The 20,203-nt window shown below is 38.1% G+C and overlaps 2 protein-coding genes across 6 annotated transcripts; one reads left to right on the top strand and one right to left on the bottom strand.

Annotated features, from left to right (window-relative positions):
- The first annotated feature begins 304 nt into the window (after positions 1-304).
- Positions 305-3,685, top strand: LOC111791593 (uncharacterized). The gene is made up of 3 exons (XM_023672985.2): positions 305-902; positions 1,894-2,024; positions 2,734-3,685. Exons 1-3 carry the CDS (start codon positions 672-674, stop codon positions 3,509-3,511), a joined length of 1,140 nt encoding a protein of 379 aa, XP_023528753.2. The 5' UTR covers positions 305-671; the 3' UTR covers positions 3,512-3,685.
- On the bottom strand, positions 3,378-19,630 carry LOC111791592 (ENHANCER OF AG-4 protein 2). 5 transcript variants are annotated; one of them, XM_087122718.1, is made up of 14 exons: positions 19,043-19,630; positions 18,099-18,175; positions 15,448-17,442; positions 14,849-15,335; positions 14,424-14,532; positions 14,081-14,193; positions 13,811-13,998; positions 11,479-12,142; positions 10,899-11,403; positions 8,775-8,867; positions 8,581-8,666; positions 8,270-8,461; positions 4,593-4,806; positions 3,380-3,518 (listed from the first exon to the last, which is right to left on the bottom strand). In XM_087122718.1, the coding sequence occupies exons 1-11, from the start codon at positions 19,151-19,153 to the stop codon at positions 8,602-8,604; spliced, it is 4,407 nt and encodes a 1,468-aa protein (XP_086978844.1). In that variant the 5' UTR covers positions 19,154-19,630; the 3' UTR covers positions 3,380-3,518; positions 4,593-4,806; positions 8,270-8,461; positions 8,581-8,601. The 5 variants fall into 5 exon arrangements, with proteins under 5 accessions (XP_023528752.2, XP_086978844.1, XP_086978845.1 ...); XM_087122719.1 differs by lacking the exon at positions 3,380-3,518 and adding an exon at positions 4,247-4,343; XM_023672984.2 differs by lacking the exon at positions 4,593-4,806 and having other exon boundaries at positions 3,378-3,518.
- Between the last annotated feature and the right edge of the window lie 573 nt (positions 19,631-20,203).

Genomic DNA, 20,203 nt, shown 5'->3' on the forward strand with positions numbered 1-20,203 from the left:
TAGGATCCTTTTCAAAGTCTCCCATTCCCATAGCCTACCTGTCACTGGGCCCCACGCGTTTCCCCTAAAATAATTATATATAAAAAAAAAAAAAAAACAGCCGACAGTTCAATCTCGGTCATTTTGCCGGAGATTTCCACTGGGCCCACCGACAATGACGGCCCAAAAGCCTTGGATTTGGGCCTCTACTGTAGTGGGCCGGCCCGATGCTTTAAAAATTCCCCGGTAGTCATTAAATAAATACAATTGAAAATTGGATTATGAAAATTATAAAATATTTAAAAGGAAAATGTGATCGTCGAAGTCTTCGAACTGTCGGATATTTTTTTGGGGGGTTCTCTGAAGAAACGAGTAACGGAGAGAAAAAGAAAAAGAAAAAGAAGAAGAAGAAGAGCCAAAATCTTTCGTTATTTTTCCTCGAAAGGCGAACAAGTTTCTTCTTTGATTTCATTTGTTTTGTTTTCCTTTTGTCTTTTCCAATTCAGGTCTAGGGTTCTTTTTTGTGTTTCTGTTCGTCTTGATTGTTGCAGTTTGTTTTTCGGGAGGATTCTTTTTTTGGTGTTGGTTGCTGTTTGGAGTTGATTTGGATCGATTTTCAGTTTTGGTTGATCCTGCGATGGATTTACTTTCTTGACGGAAATTTATTTTGATGGTGGATTTGAGAGGCGCAGATGGAAAGGGGGCGGATGAACTGGAACGGAAACGGAAACGGGGATTTTGACTATAGTTATGAGAGCAATGGCTATCATGCGTTAGATCTCGTGGATGTCTACGGAGAGAACACGCCTATTGGAAGAAGCTCCGGGAAGACGTCGCAGGTTGCATCTTCTTCGAATTGTATCGTGCATCCGGTTTCTAAATTCGACACTCTTGCTGGAGTTGCAATCAAATATGGTGTCGAGGTAAACCACATTTCATAATCTCTGATGAGTTTATAACAGAAAATGGATTTCTGAATTTGCAGTAGTTTGAAATGTCCTTGACTTCTTTCAATCGTCGTTATGATGTGGAAGCAATAGAAATGATGATTTCAAAATTGTGTTTGCTTGGTATTATGATGTTGGGTGTCAGATGTTGCCTTTTATTTTTTTTATAATTATTATTTTAAATCTATCTTTCTCACCGTCAGGTTAGAATTACTCTGTTTCCTCTTTGTCCTGGGATGAGTTCTTTAAAAACCATAGCGATGACAACTCATTCGTCCCTTGAATTTTCTGCTATGACCAAATCAGGCTTATGACGGATTTGTATTGAAAATGGAATGAATCAGAACTTATTAGTGTTTTCACCATGAGATAACCATTTGATTATTATGGGCTACATGTAGATGTTGATCAGCTCTTGTTTCCTGTTCTCCCGCTCAATACGACCTTTTCGAAGTGAGTTAAAAGGGGCGAAGCAGGAGTATCTTTTGTTGTGGGGAAAACATAGATGAAAATAAAAATTAACAAAAATTGAAAAACTGGTTTAAAATCAAACAATTATTTTATAGGAAAATTGTAAAATTTAATGCAAAAATTAGAAATCAAAGGGTCAAAATTGTTATGTCCCAGATGTTTGAATAGAGTTTTTGAGAACTCTAGATTTAAAGAAAACTAATATGGGTTGCTCTCGAAACCTGGCTCCATGATTAGTTGGAGTTTGATATTCCGCAATTCTGATGAATATCGGCTTCCTTCTTCGGGCAGTGTGTAATCATATGATAGAAAATTTCCCTCGAGAGCATAGACAATTCCATTCACCTGTGGTCGATATTATTTGTTATTTGGTTCTTTCAATTAAAAGGTCAAAGCTCAGTTTCTTACACCCCCAAGGAAGGAAAAAAAAAGAATCAAAATTAATAGATATCTTTTAGGAGGAAATTCTAATTGTTTTTTCATCGTGATTCACCAGGTTGCAGATATAAAGAAGATGAACGGGCTAGTCACAGACTTTCAAATGTTTGCTCTTAAATCACTCCAGATTCCTCTGCCTGGAAGGCATCCTCCATCTCCTTGCCTATTGGAAGGCCTAAACACTTCAGGGTATGTGTTTGTTTTTTGATGTTCATCATATTGTTTCCATATAATATTGCACAAGAATGTGTTTGAGCTTTCAACAATGTGTTTGAGTTTGATAGTAAGTCAGTAAATTGCAGAATTGTCAGTTACTGGTCATATTGGGGTTGAGATTAAGGTTGGGGTTCAATTAGTATTTCTATCTGTTAAACTATGATAGGAATGGCCTAAGCGAAGCCATTAAGAAAGTAAATGATAGCGTGGAGCCAGGGCTATTCGTTTTGCTTGGAGCCTTAGGTCTTTAATGGTTCGTCTTTATGATAGCGTGTAGCCCTGATTGTGATTGTGGATGCTGTACTCTGATGCAATATATCGCTCTCAGGTGGTTTGATCATACAAAATTTATAGTTAAATTCATATTGAATTTACAAAGAAATTTAAAATGTTTTAATCCTTATGAATTAATATACTTTGAGTCTCGTAGATGGCACATCCGTTATAAATATAATAACACATGTCAATGTTTGAAAATAATTCATCGTCATTGATTTAATTGGCAAAAATTCTGCCTGTAATTCTTTATTCCCAAGTGTGTGTGCAAGCTCCAAATTGGAATTCATCCCAAGTGATGTATCAAAACTACATTGTATCCGCTACAATTCAATTAGAAGTGGATGATTCTAATATTTTGATTTCCACCCATTACCTTGTGTTGATAACAGTATTCGTTTTGCAGACAGAGCAGCTCCGAAAAGACTCCAAGCCGTCTTTCATCAGAATTCTTTGAATCTTTCCAGTCCCTCAAATTGAAGTCTTCCGAACAAAGGGTCTCCCCAGCCATGAGCTCTTTACAAGGTTACTATGGGCTTAAGCCATTGGATCAGAAGAGCAAAATTGACGGTGGTTATGAAATGGCAGTCTACGGGAAAGGAGGCTCCCATTATTTAGAAGACGTGCCAGTTTCTGGGACCCCGGATCTACTAACACATCACCATCGAAAAACCAAGAGTTTAGTGAATGGATTGCTGGGTGAGAAAGGGGATCTGACTGATCTGCAATCTGTAGAAGCCGGGGATGGAGATCCCAAATGGAATGATAAGTTGATCAGAAGGCGCCTGAAATCTGTAGCTGACTTTTCCCATACGCCTGAAATGCTCTTGAAAGATGACAACAGCAGTGGTGGTAGTAACGGCTTCTCATCCAATGCTGGAAAAGGCTTGGCTCAAAGACCCAAAACCTCCAGTAGAACTAATTTGGCAAGCGACAATGACATCGGATTGATATCAATCCCAATTGGTTTGGGGGATTCGTTTGTGGCTGCTGATGGATTCAGAAAGTCGTCAAGCACATCAAGCTTGCCAGATCAAGAAAATGGCATCACTTCATCCATCTGGTCTGCTTCAAAGTGGAGTCTGAAGCCGGATTTACAGGCAATTTCAACTGTTTCAAGACCAATATTTGATGGCTTGCCAATACCTTTGACAGGTCGAAGGAACAAAGCTGCACTTGATTAGCTTCCATCTGAATTTGAAAGAAAAAAAAGAAAAGAGGAAAGGATAAATTTTCTCCCAACTTTTGCTCTGTAATTTATCAGAGGTTTTAATATCGTCTTCTACAGTTCGAGAAAGAATTCAAATATAGAAGAAGTTTAAAAGTCAAATGACAGGTACATTACACTTTTTGAGTCATTGGATAGAGATTGTTTTGAGAACACAACAGTGCATTGATGGAAAGAGAACGTGTAAAAAAGGATTTGTCTTGTAAGAGAAAATTTGTAGGAAATGTATATTAGTTCATTGTTTCAAAGCGTAATGTTCAGTTGCTATTTATTGGACTATGGACTCATTTTACTACAATTTTATACAATGAAGATTCCTAATTATATTAACTATCCATGCCACTAATAATTTTATAAACTTTCCCCCCAAAAAATAAACATTTTTTTCATCAATCTAAAGTACAATGAATACCATGTGATTTATCATGAACTCAGAAGCCTCCATCATACCATGAAATTATGGACAATTTTTCTTCTTCTTTTCCAGTTCTATCTTAGAGATTTCAGTGTTCAACTTTGAAGCAAAACATTAATACTCGAATTAGAACAACACATCTAAGTAGAAAGCAAATAAGGTACCTCTCTATCAACGTAGATGCATGTTGAAAAAGGAAATTAATTGAATAGTTGTAGGCAACACGCATCATTGATTACCAAAAGTCCAAGAAATGGATGCATGCATTGTCCCCCAACCAAAAGTCCAAGAAATGGATGCATGCATTGTCCCCCAACCAAAATGCATACGGCACAGTTTCAAAGGGGAAGGCCCCAAATCCACTACAACAAATCTACCAGATGGAAAGAAAGTGTTTTGTATTCATCAGGGAGAGGGTCAGAATTAAAATCGGGAAATGAAGCTCATAATTGAACTACTTTTTAGATGGGCATGGTTTTTTAAACATGGAAGAAATTATTTTAGAAAATAGTTAAGGATGTGAGATGAGAAAAGGGAATGATATCATGTACAAATGTAATGAAAGTGTATTGGTATTACATAAAATCTGAAATTTCTTTTTTGGAGTATCCTGGGGGACTACCTTTACAACTGGAGTCGCGTAATAAGGAAGGATCAGCCACGTCTTGACACAATAATCCAAGTTAAATATATAGTCTATATCTCAACTTTGCAGCTGCGAGCTATCTCCATGGATATAATGTGACTCTCTTTCTTTCTTTTCCCGGATTAAAGTAAACAAGTCAAGAATCTCAAAATTTGCTCATCTTTCTCTTATCATAAAAGTCTATCAAAACCTGTCACAATATATGGCCACGAGACATCATATCATTACCAAATAGATCATCATCATCTAAAGCAGTCTAAACAAACATACTCATAAAAGGTAATTTTATTTCTAGGCAGGATGCCCCCCCAAATGTATACTTGTACATACAATTTCCATGCGAACATATGTGAACAAACTCTTATTCATGGCCTAAAACTTCTCTAATAAGACTGAAGGAAAAAAGAGAGAAAATAGTAATAGTATTTGGTATTATGAAAACGTCTCGATAAATAATCTTCTGTATACAAAAAACAAACAAACTACTTCTATAACTTTCTTTGTACAATAATCATGAGAACGGGCACAGTAAGGTTCATATGGTCATATACCTGGCAGAGCAAGATCAGAGGGCAATATAGCACAAGGAGAAGAAAGATAATCAGAGAGAGGAATCATGTACTGGAGAGAGTTGGGGAAGATCAGAGAGGTAAATAGAGTAGTGGATGTGGAGACAAAGGCAAGGTCAGGGAGGAAGGTGGTTAGATAAAGAACTGGTTGGTATATGGTTAGGTCATTTCTTTTGACACCCCTACCATACCATATAGCACTGGATATAGCCTTGGAAAAAGCATTCTTGTAAGAGAAAAAAAAAAACCCGAGGAATGCAAGGACCCAAGACTCCACCTTTTTAATGTTCATCTTATCCTTCATATCTAAAGGTATTAACTATCAAGTACTTATATACAACATACGTTCATTACCATTAGTGTTCCGAGCACAGATGAAAGGGGGATCGACTACCCGTGATATTCAACAACCGAGAAAATTTCAGCTCAAGAGCATGTCATATAATCAAATGATTAATTCAACATCTCACTTTTTTAGGATTAAAGCTTGGGAATCCATCCCAACTCCCCAATTCCATGGATGCTGACCACCACCCTCAAACACTGGGATTCTGCATAAAACCTCCAAAGCACTTGACAATGTTGACACTAAGGGTAGATTCTTTGGGTCCAAAGATTGAAAACCAAGTCCCTTGTCAATCAGTCCGGCCACCTTCCCCCAACTTAACTTCCAAAGCTCTAGTCGACAAGGCTGCTATCTTGTCCTAATTCAAGCAAGGCTTTTTTAAGTATAGCAGTCAACTGCGTGCCCATCTGAAAGCTTCCCAAGAAAATTGTTAGCATATTGGAGAAATCCTTCAAGCTGGATGACACTCGCCAAGGCATAAGATTGGAGGTTTTTATTTGCCAAATGGCTTTAGGTATTCCATCATCAAAGAGGAAATAATTGACATTGCAAGATGCGCTAGGTGGAGTCTCTCAAGAGTGGTCTTTTTGGTGAAGTCCCAGAAGTCCTACAACCTTTGTGATGAAGCTAAATGGTGAAGTCCCAGAAGCCCAACTTATAAAAGAGTTATAGACCCTCAAGCTAGAAATTTAAGTACTTTCTTATGAGAAGACATGCAACTTGGTGATAAGCCTCTCATAGAGATTGTTCCAGAACATTAGATACTCTCTAATCACAAGGTGAGAACTGCGAAGAAAGCCTGGAACTATTAACTTATTTTAATGGATGTCGGAACTTGGGGTTTAGAAAGAATCTCAATTATGTCAAGCTTGGAGAGTGGATACCTACGTACTTTATTAGAATTTTCTTGTCACTGAATCCTTTTTTATTTTTTTAAATTGAACAATGGAACCTTGGAGAAAAAGATGAAAGAACACAAGAGCATATAAAAATAAAGCCAACAAAAGAGAACTAAACTACAAAAAGGGCTCCAATCCAATGAAATAAGATCAAGAAGGTAATTACAAAAAGGTCTCCCCACCAAAGCTGGAGAGAAACAGAAAATCTAATAAGGGACCAAACATCACTAGACAGTCTCTTATTAACCCTCATACCTTCTTTTATTCCTCTCGCCCAAAAGACCTCACAAACTAGCGCACTCTAACCAGCCAAAAACAGCCCTTTTTTCACAAAAGGAGAGTGGAGAAAAAGCTCCTTAAACATCTCACCTACAACCTTGAGAGCTGACAAAACAAAAGTTGGACGCCTTACAGGAACAACTCCAAAAAGCACCTGCAACATCACATCACCAGAGAACATGATGGAGACGTTATGCCGCTCTCTTGCGAAGAATACAAAGCAGCACAGCCAAGATGGACTATTTACCCAAGATTCAATCCAAGGTGTTAACTCCTCCATGCATGACCTACCACACAAGGCCCTTGGTGTTACACGCAAAGGGAGACCTAAATAGGAGGAAGGAAAGGCTCCCACACAACACCCCAGCGAAGTTGCCAATCTACCAAACTTGACAGATTCACAATTTAAACCAAACACCAAAGGAAGGCTGCCACACCTAAACCCTGAAACCCAAACCCCATCTTGGTTGCCAATTTTTTTTCCAACAGGAGAGGTTTTCTCGAGCTTCTTTGATTGGGAGATTGGCCAATTTTTTTTTTGTAATTTCGTATCATCAACGAAATTAAAACTGAAGAGACAAGGCTATCTTATTCTTCTCAATCTGAAAAACCGCCCAGAATGTTCACCACCACCTGCTTTGAAACAATTTGAATGTTTAAAAGATCATTTAAGGCGTAAGCCTTGAGGCAAGGGGCGGCTCTGAGATGCCTCCAAGACAAAAGCCTCAAGCTTCATTCCATTGCAAATTCCTAACAGTGGCTTTTGGTAGTGGGTTAGTCAATGAATTCAACCCTTGGTTAACTATTTACTTCTCTATGTGGATAGGAATTGAGGTTTACAAATTTACAACAAATATTATCTAATGCCTCAAGGCCGCAATAAGCCTTTTAAAATAGTGAATAATTCCAAGGCTGTCCACAACCAAGGGGAAAAGAAAAAGAGAGGGAGGGTCACCTAGTCCAAGACACGTTGAAGCACAAATCCTTCTCTAGATTTACCATTGATGAGGATGGAGAACTTAACTATCCTAATGCAGCTCATAACTAGGATCTCCAATTGAACCCAAAACCCTTCTTCGCAAGGATCTTATCCACCAAGAAATCCCAATCCACATGATCTTAGGTCTTCTGAAAGTCAATCTTAAAGATAATCCTTTCATGCCTACGAGATCCATAATTCTCAATTGTCTATGGTATCCATAACTCCAATATAGTGAGTTAATTTAATAGATTTGATTAGATACTTTTTAATTTTTTTAAATACATAGTTTCTTATTCAATTCTCAAAAAATAAAGGAATTTTCCCTAGCTTAGATAACAACTTTATTTCAAATGGGGCATGTATCACCACACGGAAAATCTTTTGGAATCAAAGAATGCATGAATTAACCATTCTGATCATGAAAATGCCATGTAAAATATATAGAGACCAAAGTAATCTTAAGCGTTTGAACTAGCTACCTGAAATGCTACGAGAAACTTTCTAATAGTAGAATGAAAAAACAATTTCAAGCTACCTATGCAAACTAATTACATGAATCAAGACTAGATGTCACTAACCAGGTCAGAAACATGGGCCTACGCTTGGGAGAACATGTTCTTGGATCAAGTTTGTCAGCATAACTATGTACACAGTTCAGCCAAGAGCCTCCAAAAGTCTTGACAGCGCCTTCCAGTTGTACAGAATTTATGCACAGAGCTGATCTTTCTTTACAGTACAAATCAATTTGTATACCAATTCCGTACTCGGCACTGAAAGAGCATGATGGAAGTATTCAACAGATGAAACAAGAAAGTTTTCAGCACAGATTCAGAAGAGAATATACAGTGGCCATAACAATGATGCAAAAAAAAGAGGACAAAAATCTCACATTGGAAAGAAATAACACCTATTATGCAGGCCGCCAACAATTAAGAGTGTCTTGTCTAGATGGCAACATTTGAGGAATGGCATGACCTGGAAAAATGTGATAAAAAGACTTTTCTCTATAAAACTGGGATAAATGTGATAGAAGCTCTTCATAAAATTAAAATTGGGAATAATATAGGACAATGGAAAATTCACCAGAAATTGGCGCTCCAGATGGAAGACTATTGGAGACTGGACGCTGAAAACCAATATTACTTTGTGGTCGTTCATAAGGTGGTTGAAAATAGCCTACAAAGAAATTATTTAGCATCAGGATGGTGGATACTGGTAGGCAAAAAAATATGAATATCAAAGAAAATCTTACGATTAGTCTATTCATTTCAGTAAATCATAAATTAAGCTTAAATACCTTCCGAGAATAAAATAAAAATTGAAATAGTATGTAATAGATCAAACAAACAAGCATTAGAAACCAAAGAGGCCAATTTGAATAACAAACGGGGATCAGGAACTTTTACATGGTTGGGTAATTTTTCCTAACAAACGGGGAAGAATAACAAGCACTACACAGGCATACAAAAAAAAAAAAAACCCAACAAAAAGAAATCCAAAGAGCTACAAGAAAAAGACTCCAATCAGGAATAAATCCTAATATAATTACAAAAAGACATGCCCCACGGTCAGTGTTTTAAAAAACATGTGCTTTGGCGTCTAGGCTCTGAGCACAACATTGGCACCTAGCTTCATTGTCAGGAAGCCATAGCCAAAGCGCACCTTCCATGAACCCGAAGTCTAAAAAGAATTTGTATGTTTTGACACTAAACGCAGAAAATTAAAACCCTTGGCCCATTTCGCCACCATCTCCTCATTGCCACACCTCCAATAAGCACTCTCTCACTCTCAATCGTCAGACATTCTTTATTCATCTTAAGTAAGCACCCTCTCCTTCTTTCTTAAAACTTGATGTTTTTTTTTCTTTTTTTGTGGAGTATTGACCCCAAAGAACTGCTACGCTTTAGTCTGCCTCAAGTGTTAAAAAACACTACTCAGAATGAGGCATTGAAACCAACAACCTTCCAGAACTTCACCTTAGATCTTCCAATGCCTCTAAAAAGCCTATCGTTCCTCTCAAGCTCTTAACCAAAGAATGAAGAAAAAGCATGCATGCCAAAGAAGTGTCCTACCTATTATGGGGAGACATTCAAGCCTTACAATCCTTCCTCCGAGTCAACATGACTCTGAACAACTACATCTCCAATAAGCACTCTCTCACTCTCAATCGTCAGACATTCTTTATTCATCTTAAGTAAGCACCCTCTCCTTCTTTCTTAAAACTTTATGTTTTTTTCTTTTCTTTTTTGTGGAGTATTGACCCCAAAGAACTGCTACGCTTTAGTCTGCCTCAAGTGTTAAAAAACACTACCCAGAACGAGGCATTGAAACCAACAACCTTCAGAACTTCACCTTACATCTTCCAATGCCTCTAAAAAGCCTATCGTTCCTCTCAAGCTCTTAACCAAAGAATGAAGACAAAGCATGCATGCCAAAGAAGTGTCCTACCCAATATGCGGAGACATTCAAGCCTTACAATCCTTCCTCCGAGTCAACATGACTCTGAAAGCATCTTGAAATCTAGACCGCATCAGCAAAGCATAACAACAACCTCAAAGGATATGGTCAAGATTCTTTCGTGCACCTCTCACCCATGAAAAGAGAGCATCATTGTGGCCCTAAGAAGAAAGGAAAATGTTTATGCATACAAAACTGTTCACTTCCATGCAAGACGTGCTTGGTAAAGAATTTAACCTTCTTTTGGACCTTAATCTTCCAAACCCACAAAAAATGAATGGGTGATTGGGGTAAGCGAGGCAATCCTCATTAGAAGAAGAGAGAACTAGAAGAGAAGCGTTATGAAGAAGTCGAGGACCAAAAACAAAACTTTCTCCTATCTTGAACAATAAGTGAGTCCCTCAAATGCAAATCAAAGAGGCATCCTCTATAGACTTCCAATCAATGAGAGGATGACGAAACCCCAAAGCAAGAGACAAAGAAGTAACAAATGCCACAAGCTTAAAATTCAAATTGAAAAGATGGTACTAGTTGAAGTTGTGTGCATTTGTATACCTTCTATGCTACACGTCAACTTCAAATTATCACATTGTAAAAAAAATACCAGTAAAGAAAGACATTTGACAATAGCCAGCCAAACATACCCACATTTACATAACTTCTCCCATCATCAATACATATCCAAACAAAGACATTAAGCTACGAGATTATGACACCAAGATAGACAATTAAACATTTAAATTTTAATACCTTCCTGGCTGAATGGGGGGCCTGGATGTGATGGATTTCTCCCCCCATTCATCCATACACCTTGACGATTTTCAGTTTTGAATTCACTTGAAGGCATTCTCCATTGTTCATCACCTAAAAATGGCCTTCGGCCATCCATAAGGGATGGCGAAGAAAATGATTGATGGTATGGATGGGGAGGATGCTGCTGAACGGGAGGCTTAGCATAAGAGAAATGAGTGGGTGGGTTTTGAGGTGGGCCAGAATGCATCTGTCTTTGAATAAAGTTTGGGTTACCTTGCTGATATTGCTGGTTTGGTTGAGAAATTTGTGTATTCAGATATATATCATTATGTCCATACTCTGATTGCCTTGAAGAATCAAATCCAGAAGGTTCGATAGAACTGCAGACAGGAGCTGGGACAAAAGGAGGTGGCTGCTGGCCATACATTTCACTCTTAGCAGAAGCATCCACGTGACTCCCATGAGAAGCATTTCCAGCCATCATTTGCACATGCTGATTTCCCTGTAGAAAAGACATGCATACTAAGAACTACTATACCCATACAACAAATTTTCAACAAGTATATTGAATCCTTACACTAGCTATGTTGCAGTATTCACGGGGTATTGAAGCTTGATAAGGAAGCTGTCCTGAAGGCTGCTGTGAAGATTGAAGCGGTAATATCTGCTGGTTTGGCAATGGAGGATGACTGGGTACTGGTGGTTGGGAAATTAATGGTGGTGGAGGCGGTGGAGGGCATGCAGATGGTAGGGGAGGAGGTGGTGGCAATGACGGAAGTGGTGGAGGTGGTAAGGGTGGTGGTGATGGAGAGGATGGAGGTGGGGGTGGGGGTGGTGAAGAAGGTAAGGGTGGGAGTGGAGGAGGAGAATCAAGAGGTAATGGTGGAGAACCATCTGGCAGAGGGAGAAACTCTGAAGAAGTATTTGAAGCAAGTTCTGTTGCCCTGTCTGAAGATTGATGTTGAGCATCTATTTCAAAAGAATCACCTCCCTCCAACGACTTTTCATCCTTTGGATGGCCAGAAACATCTTCCATTTCAAGTTCCCCATCCACATCCTCTAAGATGCGATGACGCCTGTCACTCGGGGTAACTGCACATGCTTCTGCCTCTTCAACACCATGCCTTGGTTCTGTCAAAGTTGCATCACTGGCTTCTTTACATGGGGAGGTAGGAAGGTCCTCATCTTCGTCCTCAAATACATGTGAAGATAAAAACCCAGGGAGTTGGAATGTTGCATTGCTGAGACAATTCCAGAAAGAGTCACAAAACAATTGACAAAAAGAGAAAAACAGAAGGAATGTCTCATAAAATCACATTTCCATTTAATTTTATTTTGGTTTTTACAAGATACAAAATGTCAGCAAACAACCCACCCTACACCAAAAGGCCAAGGAAGATTATCAGAAGACTTTACATAAGAAGTTCCTCTGATTTCTAACTCAACATGATCCACTTGAGACATAAGGGTACAATCGAAATACAAGCCCCTAGGAAAATATAGCTTGAAAAATAGGATAAGAAAAAAATTTATTGGTGTATGAAACCTACAAAAATATAGCATAAAATAATGGAAGTAAAATCACCAGAACGAAATAAAAGAAACTCTTCTGCCATACAAACCAACAAAAGTAGGAAAAACATATGGATACTAGATAATCTGTCCAGTAAATGGAAGAGAACTTCTTAATACACCCCTAAGGATTGAAGAAAAATTGGCAATATCAATGACAATGTTCCCAATAAATTGAAAATCGGGTGCTGTGGCCAGGAAGGGTCAGTGTTACAACCTATCGTGACATTTTGTCAACATCCAGAAGTTACCACTAACAAGTTGAGAATATCTAGCTTGAAGGAAAAAACCTTTTAAAGGGGAACCAAAGGAAGAGCTTGTGTATCTAGTTGGAATTCCATAGAAGAAGAAAAAAAACCTTTTTTGTCACTGCAATCTTAAGGGCTTTTCAGAAATGGAAACCTCTATTGGACTACGGTCAAATTAATGCCTGGCTGTCCAATCACTCTATCTATATCTATGTGTTTAATGACTTCGTTAAAGCTTTTCTTTGAACTCTTATGCTGGAGAAAAACAACAAAAAGGGAGAATAGAGATGTTTCCAGTCCTGCGGGAGCATATAGTTTTTGTAGTTTTTTTTTTTTTCTTCTTCTTTTTCTGTTCTTGTTTCACAAGAAACAAATTTCATGATATGTAATTTCGAAAGAGGGGGAAACCACCATCTAACTTCTCCAATTGGATAAGTGAGTAGTAAAGCTATATTGAGTTTTCATCATGGTGCAAATTACCCAAATGTTCTTGTAACTTGCTTCATGTTCTCTCCATGCTAAATGGAAAGTATTCTTAACTTCCTTACCTCGGGAAGCGGATTTCCTCCCTCTTCTTTTGAATATTTAGAACTCCCAATGAAATAATTTCTTGGAAAAAAAAACAAAAGACAATAACCGAACAAAAACAAAAGCCTTAAAATTCCCAGGAAATTCTGACCAAGTGAAAGCAAAATTTTGATTTTAGGGGAAGATCTCCTCAACTTACATACAAGATTATTTGAAAGATACAAGCCAAGAAACCAATCAGAAGATATACTATTAATGCTTTGTACCTAGGCTAACCATTACCAAATTCCATACCCAGTATTACACAAAACTAGATGACTTGATGCTTCAGGAACACAGTTCTTTGTTTTCTTTTAAAGGAAGAAAAGGTAAGGGTGAAATAATATTCATGGAAATATGATATGAAAAATTAAATATAAATAATGATGCTTCAGGAACACAGTTATTTGCTTTCTTGTAAAGGAAGAAAAGGTAAGGGTGAAATATTATTCATGGAAATATGATATGAAAAATTAAATAATAATATAAGGTGAAAAGTTGAAAGTGACGTGAAATTCAGACCTTCCATACTCATCAACAAGCATGCCTTCCATTTCTCTGATTGGATCATCTATGGCTCTCTCAGCACGAGATGGACGTCTGAGGGTGAAACCAATAGATGAATCCTCATTTGATACTCCAATTTCATCCATGTAACGTCGAAGAACAGATTCGGGTAAGATTTTCCTCTCCAGCCAGAGACGAAGAACCTGGAGAGAATTCCTCAGGAAATATATTCAAAATTATTTCAGCATGACCCATACACCTGTAAAGACAAGTAAAAATAAGCACCTTGTGACATTGACGACGATTTTCACGAGCTCCAGCACCTGGTGGTGCAGCAGCCCCAAGAAGGCGTGGCAATGCTGCTTGAACTGTAGGAATGTAAGAAGCTCCAGCAATACCTAATATCAACATAAGAAGAAATTATCTTTTTGGTAATCCAATGGAAGCTGCTTTTGATACTCCATTCATCAATGAATTTTTCTTTTATAGAGATTTAAAAAGAAGAAGAAAGATGCCATGGTGAGAAGTAGAAATGAAGAATTTCATAACATAAACATAGAGGTGATGTGTATAGCATTCCCATTGAGGACACTTATACTTCTAATAAACCTATCTTATGTGTGTCTACCTCTTTGAGTATGCGAGCATTGTGTTATAGAATCCACAAGAAAAAAGAGATCCACTTTGCGATGAAAACTAGATTCAGACTCCAACTTCCGGATAAGAAGTTCAACAACCTGCAGATGGATACACAGTTAGACACTAAATCTCAACCAGAGATTCTTCCAATGGCCATTTAGTTTGCAAATGAAAGCTTATATAGACTAAGTCATTTCAAAAGCCAAATCCATTCCAACAACCAGACAAAATAATTTCTTCTCCCTCTCTCTCTCTATATAAAGCTTTTTCTTCTCCATATGGACGCATAATTATATATCTCTTCTTAAAAATAATAATAATAATAAAAAAAATCTTTTAACAACCATCCTAGCAACAGCCTTTTAAACCAGGATAATCCAACTCCCAGTAACAAGCATTTGAGTCGCAACCTACCTCATTTGCAATGCCATATCTGGCACAATCAATAGCCAACCGAGTTGCACGTCCTATACTTTCTTTAGTTCTAGATAAAGTCTCTATCATTCCTTCAAAAGCATCTCGTGCAACAGCAGCCTCAGTGCCACCACTTAACGGATCTCCAACAGATCTGTGTACTGAGTTGACTCTTTTCTCCTCTATTTCTTCAACATCAGTGTCATTTTGTGACGCTAATTGATGTCCTTGAGTCGATGGAGAAGCCACATCCTTCTCATGAAAACGTCCCTTCAAGTCTGTCAGCATCAAATGGGTGGTACTAGATAAATGCGGTTGGACTGGAGTAGGACTAGGACTACCATGGACATCAGTGGATAAAATATCAGGATTAAAAAACCCATGGACATTGTGTGAATGAGCTTCCCTCCTTTTAGCTTGAGCAGCTGCAATTAGATGCTTCATGGACATGGCAGATTCCGTGACCTTGAAATCACTGACTAAGCTTCTATTTATAAAAAAAATTAAAAAATAATAATCAATTTAAACATCATTTAGAAGTTGAAGCTTCGTCTCCATTTAAGCAAAGAAGGGGATAATTAAATAACAAATTTTGATACCTTTCACCGTGAAAATCATCATGATCCATTGAACTTCCCACCATGATTGTAGGGTCACTAGCTCGTGATTTTGGAGTAGCTTTGGACTTCTCTCCTGAAGAATGTGACCTACTCTTTTGGAGGATAGATGGCTTCTGAGAAGAGCTGGGAGTTGAAGCCAAAACCATGGACTTCACAGAACCCACCTGTGGTTGTTTCTGGACACCAGTATTGGAGGCTTTGATTGGGGGTTTCACAGTCTTTGCTCGATCCAAAGCTGTAGTGCTATCAGCTAACGAAGGAGACTTTTTTGGGGAAATCAAATTTGGTTTAGCCTCCTTAGGTGGCAGCTGCTCATATCCTGATTTTGAAGGACTTTCAGAGGCATTAGCAGCCAACGGTTTTTCTTGCTGCAATTCTTCAGTTTGGGATTTTTTAGGAGACGAGGACAACCTCTGCACCTGACCAGTTGATTCCCTAAGAAGTTCGTGCTCTGATCCACTAATTCCATTTACAGTCAAGGGAGAAGTAATAGGACTTTGATTATGCTCATTGTTATTGTTACTAGCATCTGGACCATTTGAAGTTGCATCAATATTCCATGACGATCCATGAACCGGAGTCTTAGGATCTTCATCATCGTCATCAAAAATGCAAACTGCTCTCCTTTTTCTATTGGAATGATTTGCCAATAGTTTATCACTGCTAGAACGTGAAGCATCATGCCTTTGTGAGAACGGACTCTTTTCATTTTTAGCATCATGAACGGCAGTTGTAGAATCAGACATAGCTTCAAGCGCTCGACGATGTCGCTTTGTCAGAGGCAACACAGTTTCATCACCAGCTGCAGAATTAACAGAATCTGAACGGTGACTAGATTTTAAAAGGTTTTCTGATTTCAGACTGGCCGTCAACTTTTTCAACTCAGATTTTTTAACCACTTTTTCATCAGCCACAACAGGTTTAGTGGAAGAGGAAACCTTTATGTTGTTTCTGGGTGTTCCCTTACTCTCCCCTATTTCTCCTCGCTTCAACTTTTTGGCAGGACGCGAACTTTCACTTGATCCCAAATCAGATTTTCCTGATCCAACCTGAAGCATCTTCCCCGCACTGGCTTTGCCTTTGCCCTGACCCTGTTCCTTAGGGTCCTTAGGGTCCTTAGGACTGCGCCTGGTGTCTGCAACACTATCTCTATCCTTAAAACGTTTTTTATCCCTTGGCGGGTCTTTAGTCTTTTTCCCATGACCAGACTCAGAATTTGGTTTCAGAGTTCTAGGGCCATGTTCCCTCATACCTTCACCAGAAGTGGATTTTCCTTTCTTTCCACTCTTTGAGTCCACAACAGATTCTGGAAGATTGAGACAATTATCAGGAATTTCGCTCTTAGATGCTGTTACAGCAGAGCCTTTTCTCTTGTGGTGTTTAGCAGTGCCCTCTTGTTTCTTCTTTGAACTTGCACCTTCCTTTTTAACATTTTGACTGTTGGTCGTAGATGCATTCTGGAGTTTGGAAGGCTTTTCTGTTTGAGCAATGTCTTTATTTGTTTCAGATGTCACTACTTCATTCTTTTGTGCAACGTCTAATATACTGCCGTTCTGCTCAGAAGAAATTCCTAAAGATGAATCATCAGACTGATGTGGTTCTACGGAAGGCTTCATGTCTTGAACATTAGTTTCATCTCGTTTTTGTGAACAACGCTCAAGTCTAGAGCTACAGTCACCCATACCTTCATTTACATCATCGTCATTTGATTCTGCAGTACCCACTTCATCCTTCAAGTCAACATCTAACTCATTATCTACAACCCCATCAGTGCAGGGAGCACCACTTTCAGTTTCCAATCTTTCCACATCAACACTCATTCCACTATTTTTCTCATTTTGTTTTTCATCAAAAGCTGCACATATTTCCCTCACAGCTTGAGCAAACTGAGTTGATTTCCCTTGGCAACGAGCAGATAATTTATTCTTTTCCACAATAGTGAAGGCCTGAACGTCAGCAGGGGCTACAAAAGCTCTGTGAATTTCAATACATGGATAAAAATATTAAGAAGTGTAAGAGGTATATGTGTGTTCATAGCATATGATTCACGAGACGAGAAAAAGATACAAGAAGTATATTGTGTATTGTAGCATACAGGAGGAGATAAAAGAAAAACCTACAAGGAAAGAATACATGTAGACGGGGCAAGATGAAAGAAAAGAACTGAAAATATGACCCATTAAACGATGTCAACATTTGAAAAGAATATGGATAATGTACACAGATCATTCTAAGTTAAATTTAGCCATCAATAACAGAGAACGTGGAAGAGATTATTTTAAACTTTGTACAGTTAGAATAGTGTACTTGACAACAAATCTTGACGCATCCCAAACTATACACGTACAGAAAGGTAATTTCAGCAACCAATAGTTATAACTTATTGTTCGAGTGCAGCAATTAAATTCCCGGAAACATTGACAAAGTTACAACTTTTGCAATTAAAAATATAAAGAAAAGAATAAATAAATATAAGCAACCCTGCGCCAGGCAATGCATGAAGGAAGCTATTCTCAAGCACCTTTCCAGGCATATGCACAAACTAAGTTTTTGTATATGAGAGAGAAGGAGAAGCATATGCACATTTCAAGCTCAAATTAAAACAAAAAACTAAGAAAGAGTTAACTTACATTTCTAGCGTTCCAAAGAAATGGACAAAACATTTCTTCGGGTCAGGAGATTTTTCCCAGTCCTCGGGCCTGCTAATCTGTAAACATAACACCATCATACCTTATAACTCCAAATGACTAAGTAGTTATCCATGCTCAAATTAATTAAGTTTTATCTTTTTATAAAAAATAGCGTAACAATTAGCTTACCACCCAAAAGAAATGCTCTCTCTGACCCAACACTCAGTAAAATAATGGCAAGAACATAGGATAATTAACGCTTTTCTTTAGACCCTAGTAATTAAACCTTCTAATAATATTCCATTTTTTTTTTTTATAATGAGAAACTAGAGCCCTGTATTGTAATTTACTTTTTCGTGGCTCCTTTGCTTGGTTATGGTTCCAATTTTTCTTCTGCCTCTATTTTTTACTTTCACTTCTCCTAATGAAAGCAAACTCATTGGCCCCAGCAAGGGAACGCATGATTATGCACTGATCCTAGTTCATAACCGTATACCAAAAACAAGACATATCTTCACATGAGATTTAACCAAAATAATTTCATAACCGTAAACCAAAAGCAAAACAAAAGCCCCGAAGTTGTAACAAAAAAAATCTTGAGGAATGGATGGATATGAGTGGAAGAATTAGAGGAAATAACAAGAACATCAAGCTCGAAAAGTTCTTAAGAACAAAACATAGCATAAGCAATACAAAAAAATAAAAATAAAACTATTACTTTAATCACAGTAACACCATTGAAAAAGAACTCCAATATGCTGAAAGAAGATGAGAGGTAGGATGAGACGAAGGGGAACGAAAAACAATTAATCACAGTAACACCTGGACACTCATGAAACTATTACTTTCTGCAAAAGCGAAACACATTGCCCAAATTGCAATACACCACATACACAAAATCGCAACAACGTATTAAAAAAAATTAAAAATAGCGAAGATTGTACCTTGGCTGGCCAAGCAGGAAAACCCTTGACCTTAGCGAGGACAAGATCTCCCATACTGAGCTCTCTATTGGCCTTGGCTTTATTCGCTCCGCGTTTCCGACCCGGAGGCATGGTCGTATATATGAACAACGACGAACAAAAAAAAAAAAAAAAAAAAAACCCTAAAACAAACAAAAAAAAATTCAAAGACGACGCCGGGGCAAAACCCAAACCCAAAATTTCAAAATCCACACAGGCCGAGAAGTATCCCCGGGAAAACGCGGAGACGATGAAACCCTCGCCGGCGGTGGATGGCCCCGGCGGGGGTAGGGCTATAGCATCGGGAGAGGAGGGGGGTTTAGCGGCGGAAATTTAGAAGTATGATGGAGTGGAAGAAGGATTTTTGGAGACGGTTGATTGGAGATGATTAAGAGGAAGATTTGTAGAAGGATTTGGGATTAGCGATATGGGATTGTTCGCCGGTGCCGGTGCGGAGATGGCGACGATTTAGAAGAAAGTGAAGTGCAGTAGAGAGGGAGAGCGAGAGAGAGAGAGAGAGAGAGAGAGGGTATTTGGGAGAGATTTTGGAGAGGGAGAGGGAAAGCTAAGACACAGAGGGAAAGCCAGAAACAGTGAGCTGAGAGAGATATCAAGGTTGGCTCATAGGGTTCTCTCACGGCTTCGCCTGCTTTCGGGTATCCGTGTGTAGTTGACCCGACCCGGTTTCATTATTATTATTATTATTTTTATTTTTTTTACCACAATACTTGTGTGAAATCCATTTTTCTTTTTAGAAAAATAATAGTTTGTAATTATTGGCTAAAATATCATACAGATTTTAAATTTAAAATATATATTAAAATATCTTTTTAAACTAAATATATATATTTAATTAAATAAAACGCTCTTTTTGTTTCAAAAATATTCATTCATTTTTAGAATAATTAAAAAAAATACTCATAAACTATTTTCGATGCTAGGTCTGTTCAGTTGATCTTGTCGGAGAAATTCGGTCTCGATCCCTCCCTTGCTCATTCTCTCTCTGTATTTCCTTTTTTTTTCGTGCTGGTGACGTTCTATCTCGAACATAGGACTACACAACAACAATTAAAAAAAACATAATTTTAATTAATTAAAAATAATTTTAATGGAATGAAAACAATGTTTAAGAAACGTCCATAG

This window comes from Cucurbita pepo, chromosome 3, assembly GCF_057944985.1.
Source record: "Cucurbita pepo subsp. pepo isolate OVF chromosome 3, ASM5794498v1, whole genome shotgun sequence".
Taxonomy (NCBI): Eukaryota; Viridiplantae; Streptophyta; class Magnoliopsida; order Cucurbitales; family Cucurbitaceae; genus Cucurbita; species Cucurbita pepo.

Bases quoted from the DNA above. Each gene is read 5' to 3' on its own strand.
- LOC111791593 (XM_023672985.2), top strand. From the start codon at position 672: ATGGAAAGGGGGCGGATGAACTGGAACGGAAACGGAAACGGGGATTTT. The intron at 903-1,893 runs GTAAACCACATT...GTGATTCACCAG, and splicing joins CAATCAAATATGGTGTCGAG to GTTGCAGATATAAAGAAGAT. The intron at 2,025-2,733 runs GTATGTGTTTGT...TTCGTTTTGCAG, and splicing joins GAAGGCCTAAACACTTCAGG to ACAGAGCAGCTCCGAAAAGA.
- LOC111791592 (XM_023672984.2), bottom strand. From the start codon at position 19,153: ATGCCTCCGGGTCGGAAACGCGGAGCGAATAAAGCCAAGGCCAATAGA. The intron at 17,443-18,098 runs GTAAGTTAACTC...TGAAATTCACAG, and splicing joins TTCTTTGGAACGCTAGAAAT to AGCTTTTGTAGCCCCTGCTG. The intron at 14,533-14,848 runs GTAGGTTGCGAC...ATCCATCTGCAG, and splicing joins GATATGGCATTGCAAATGAG to GTTGTTGAACTTCTTATCCG.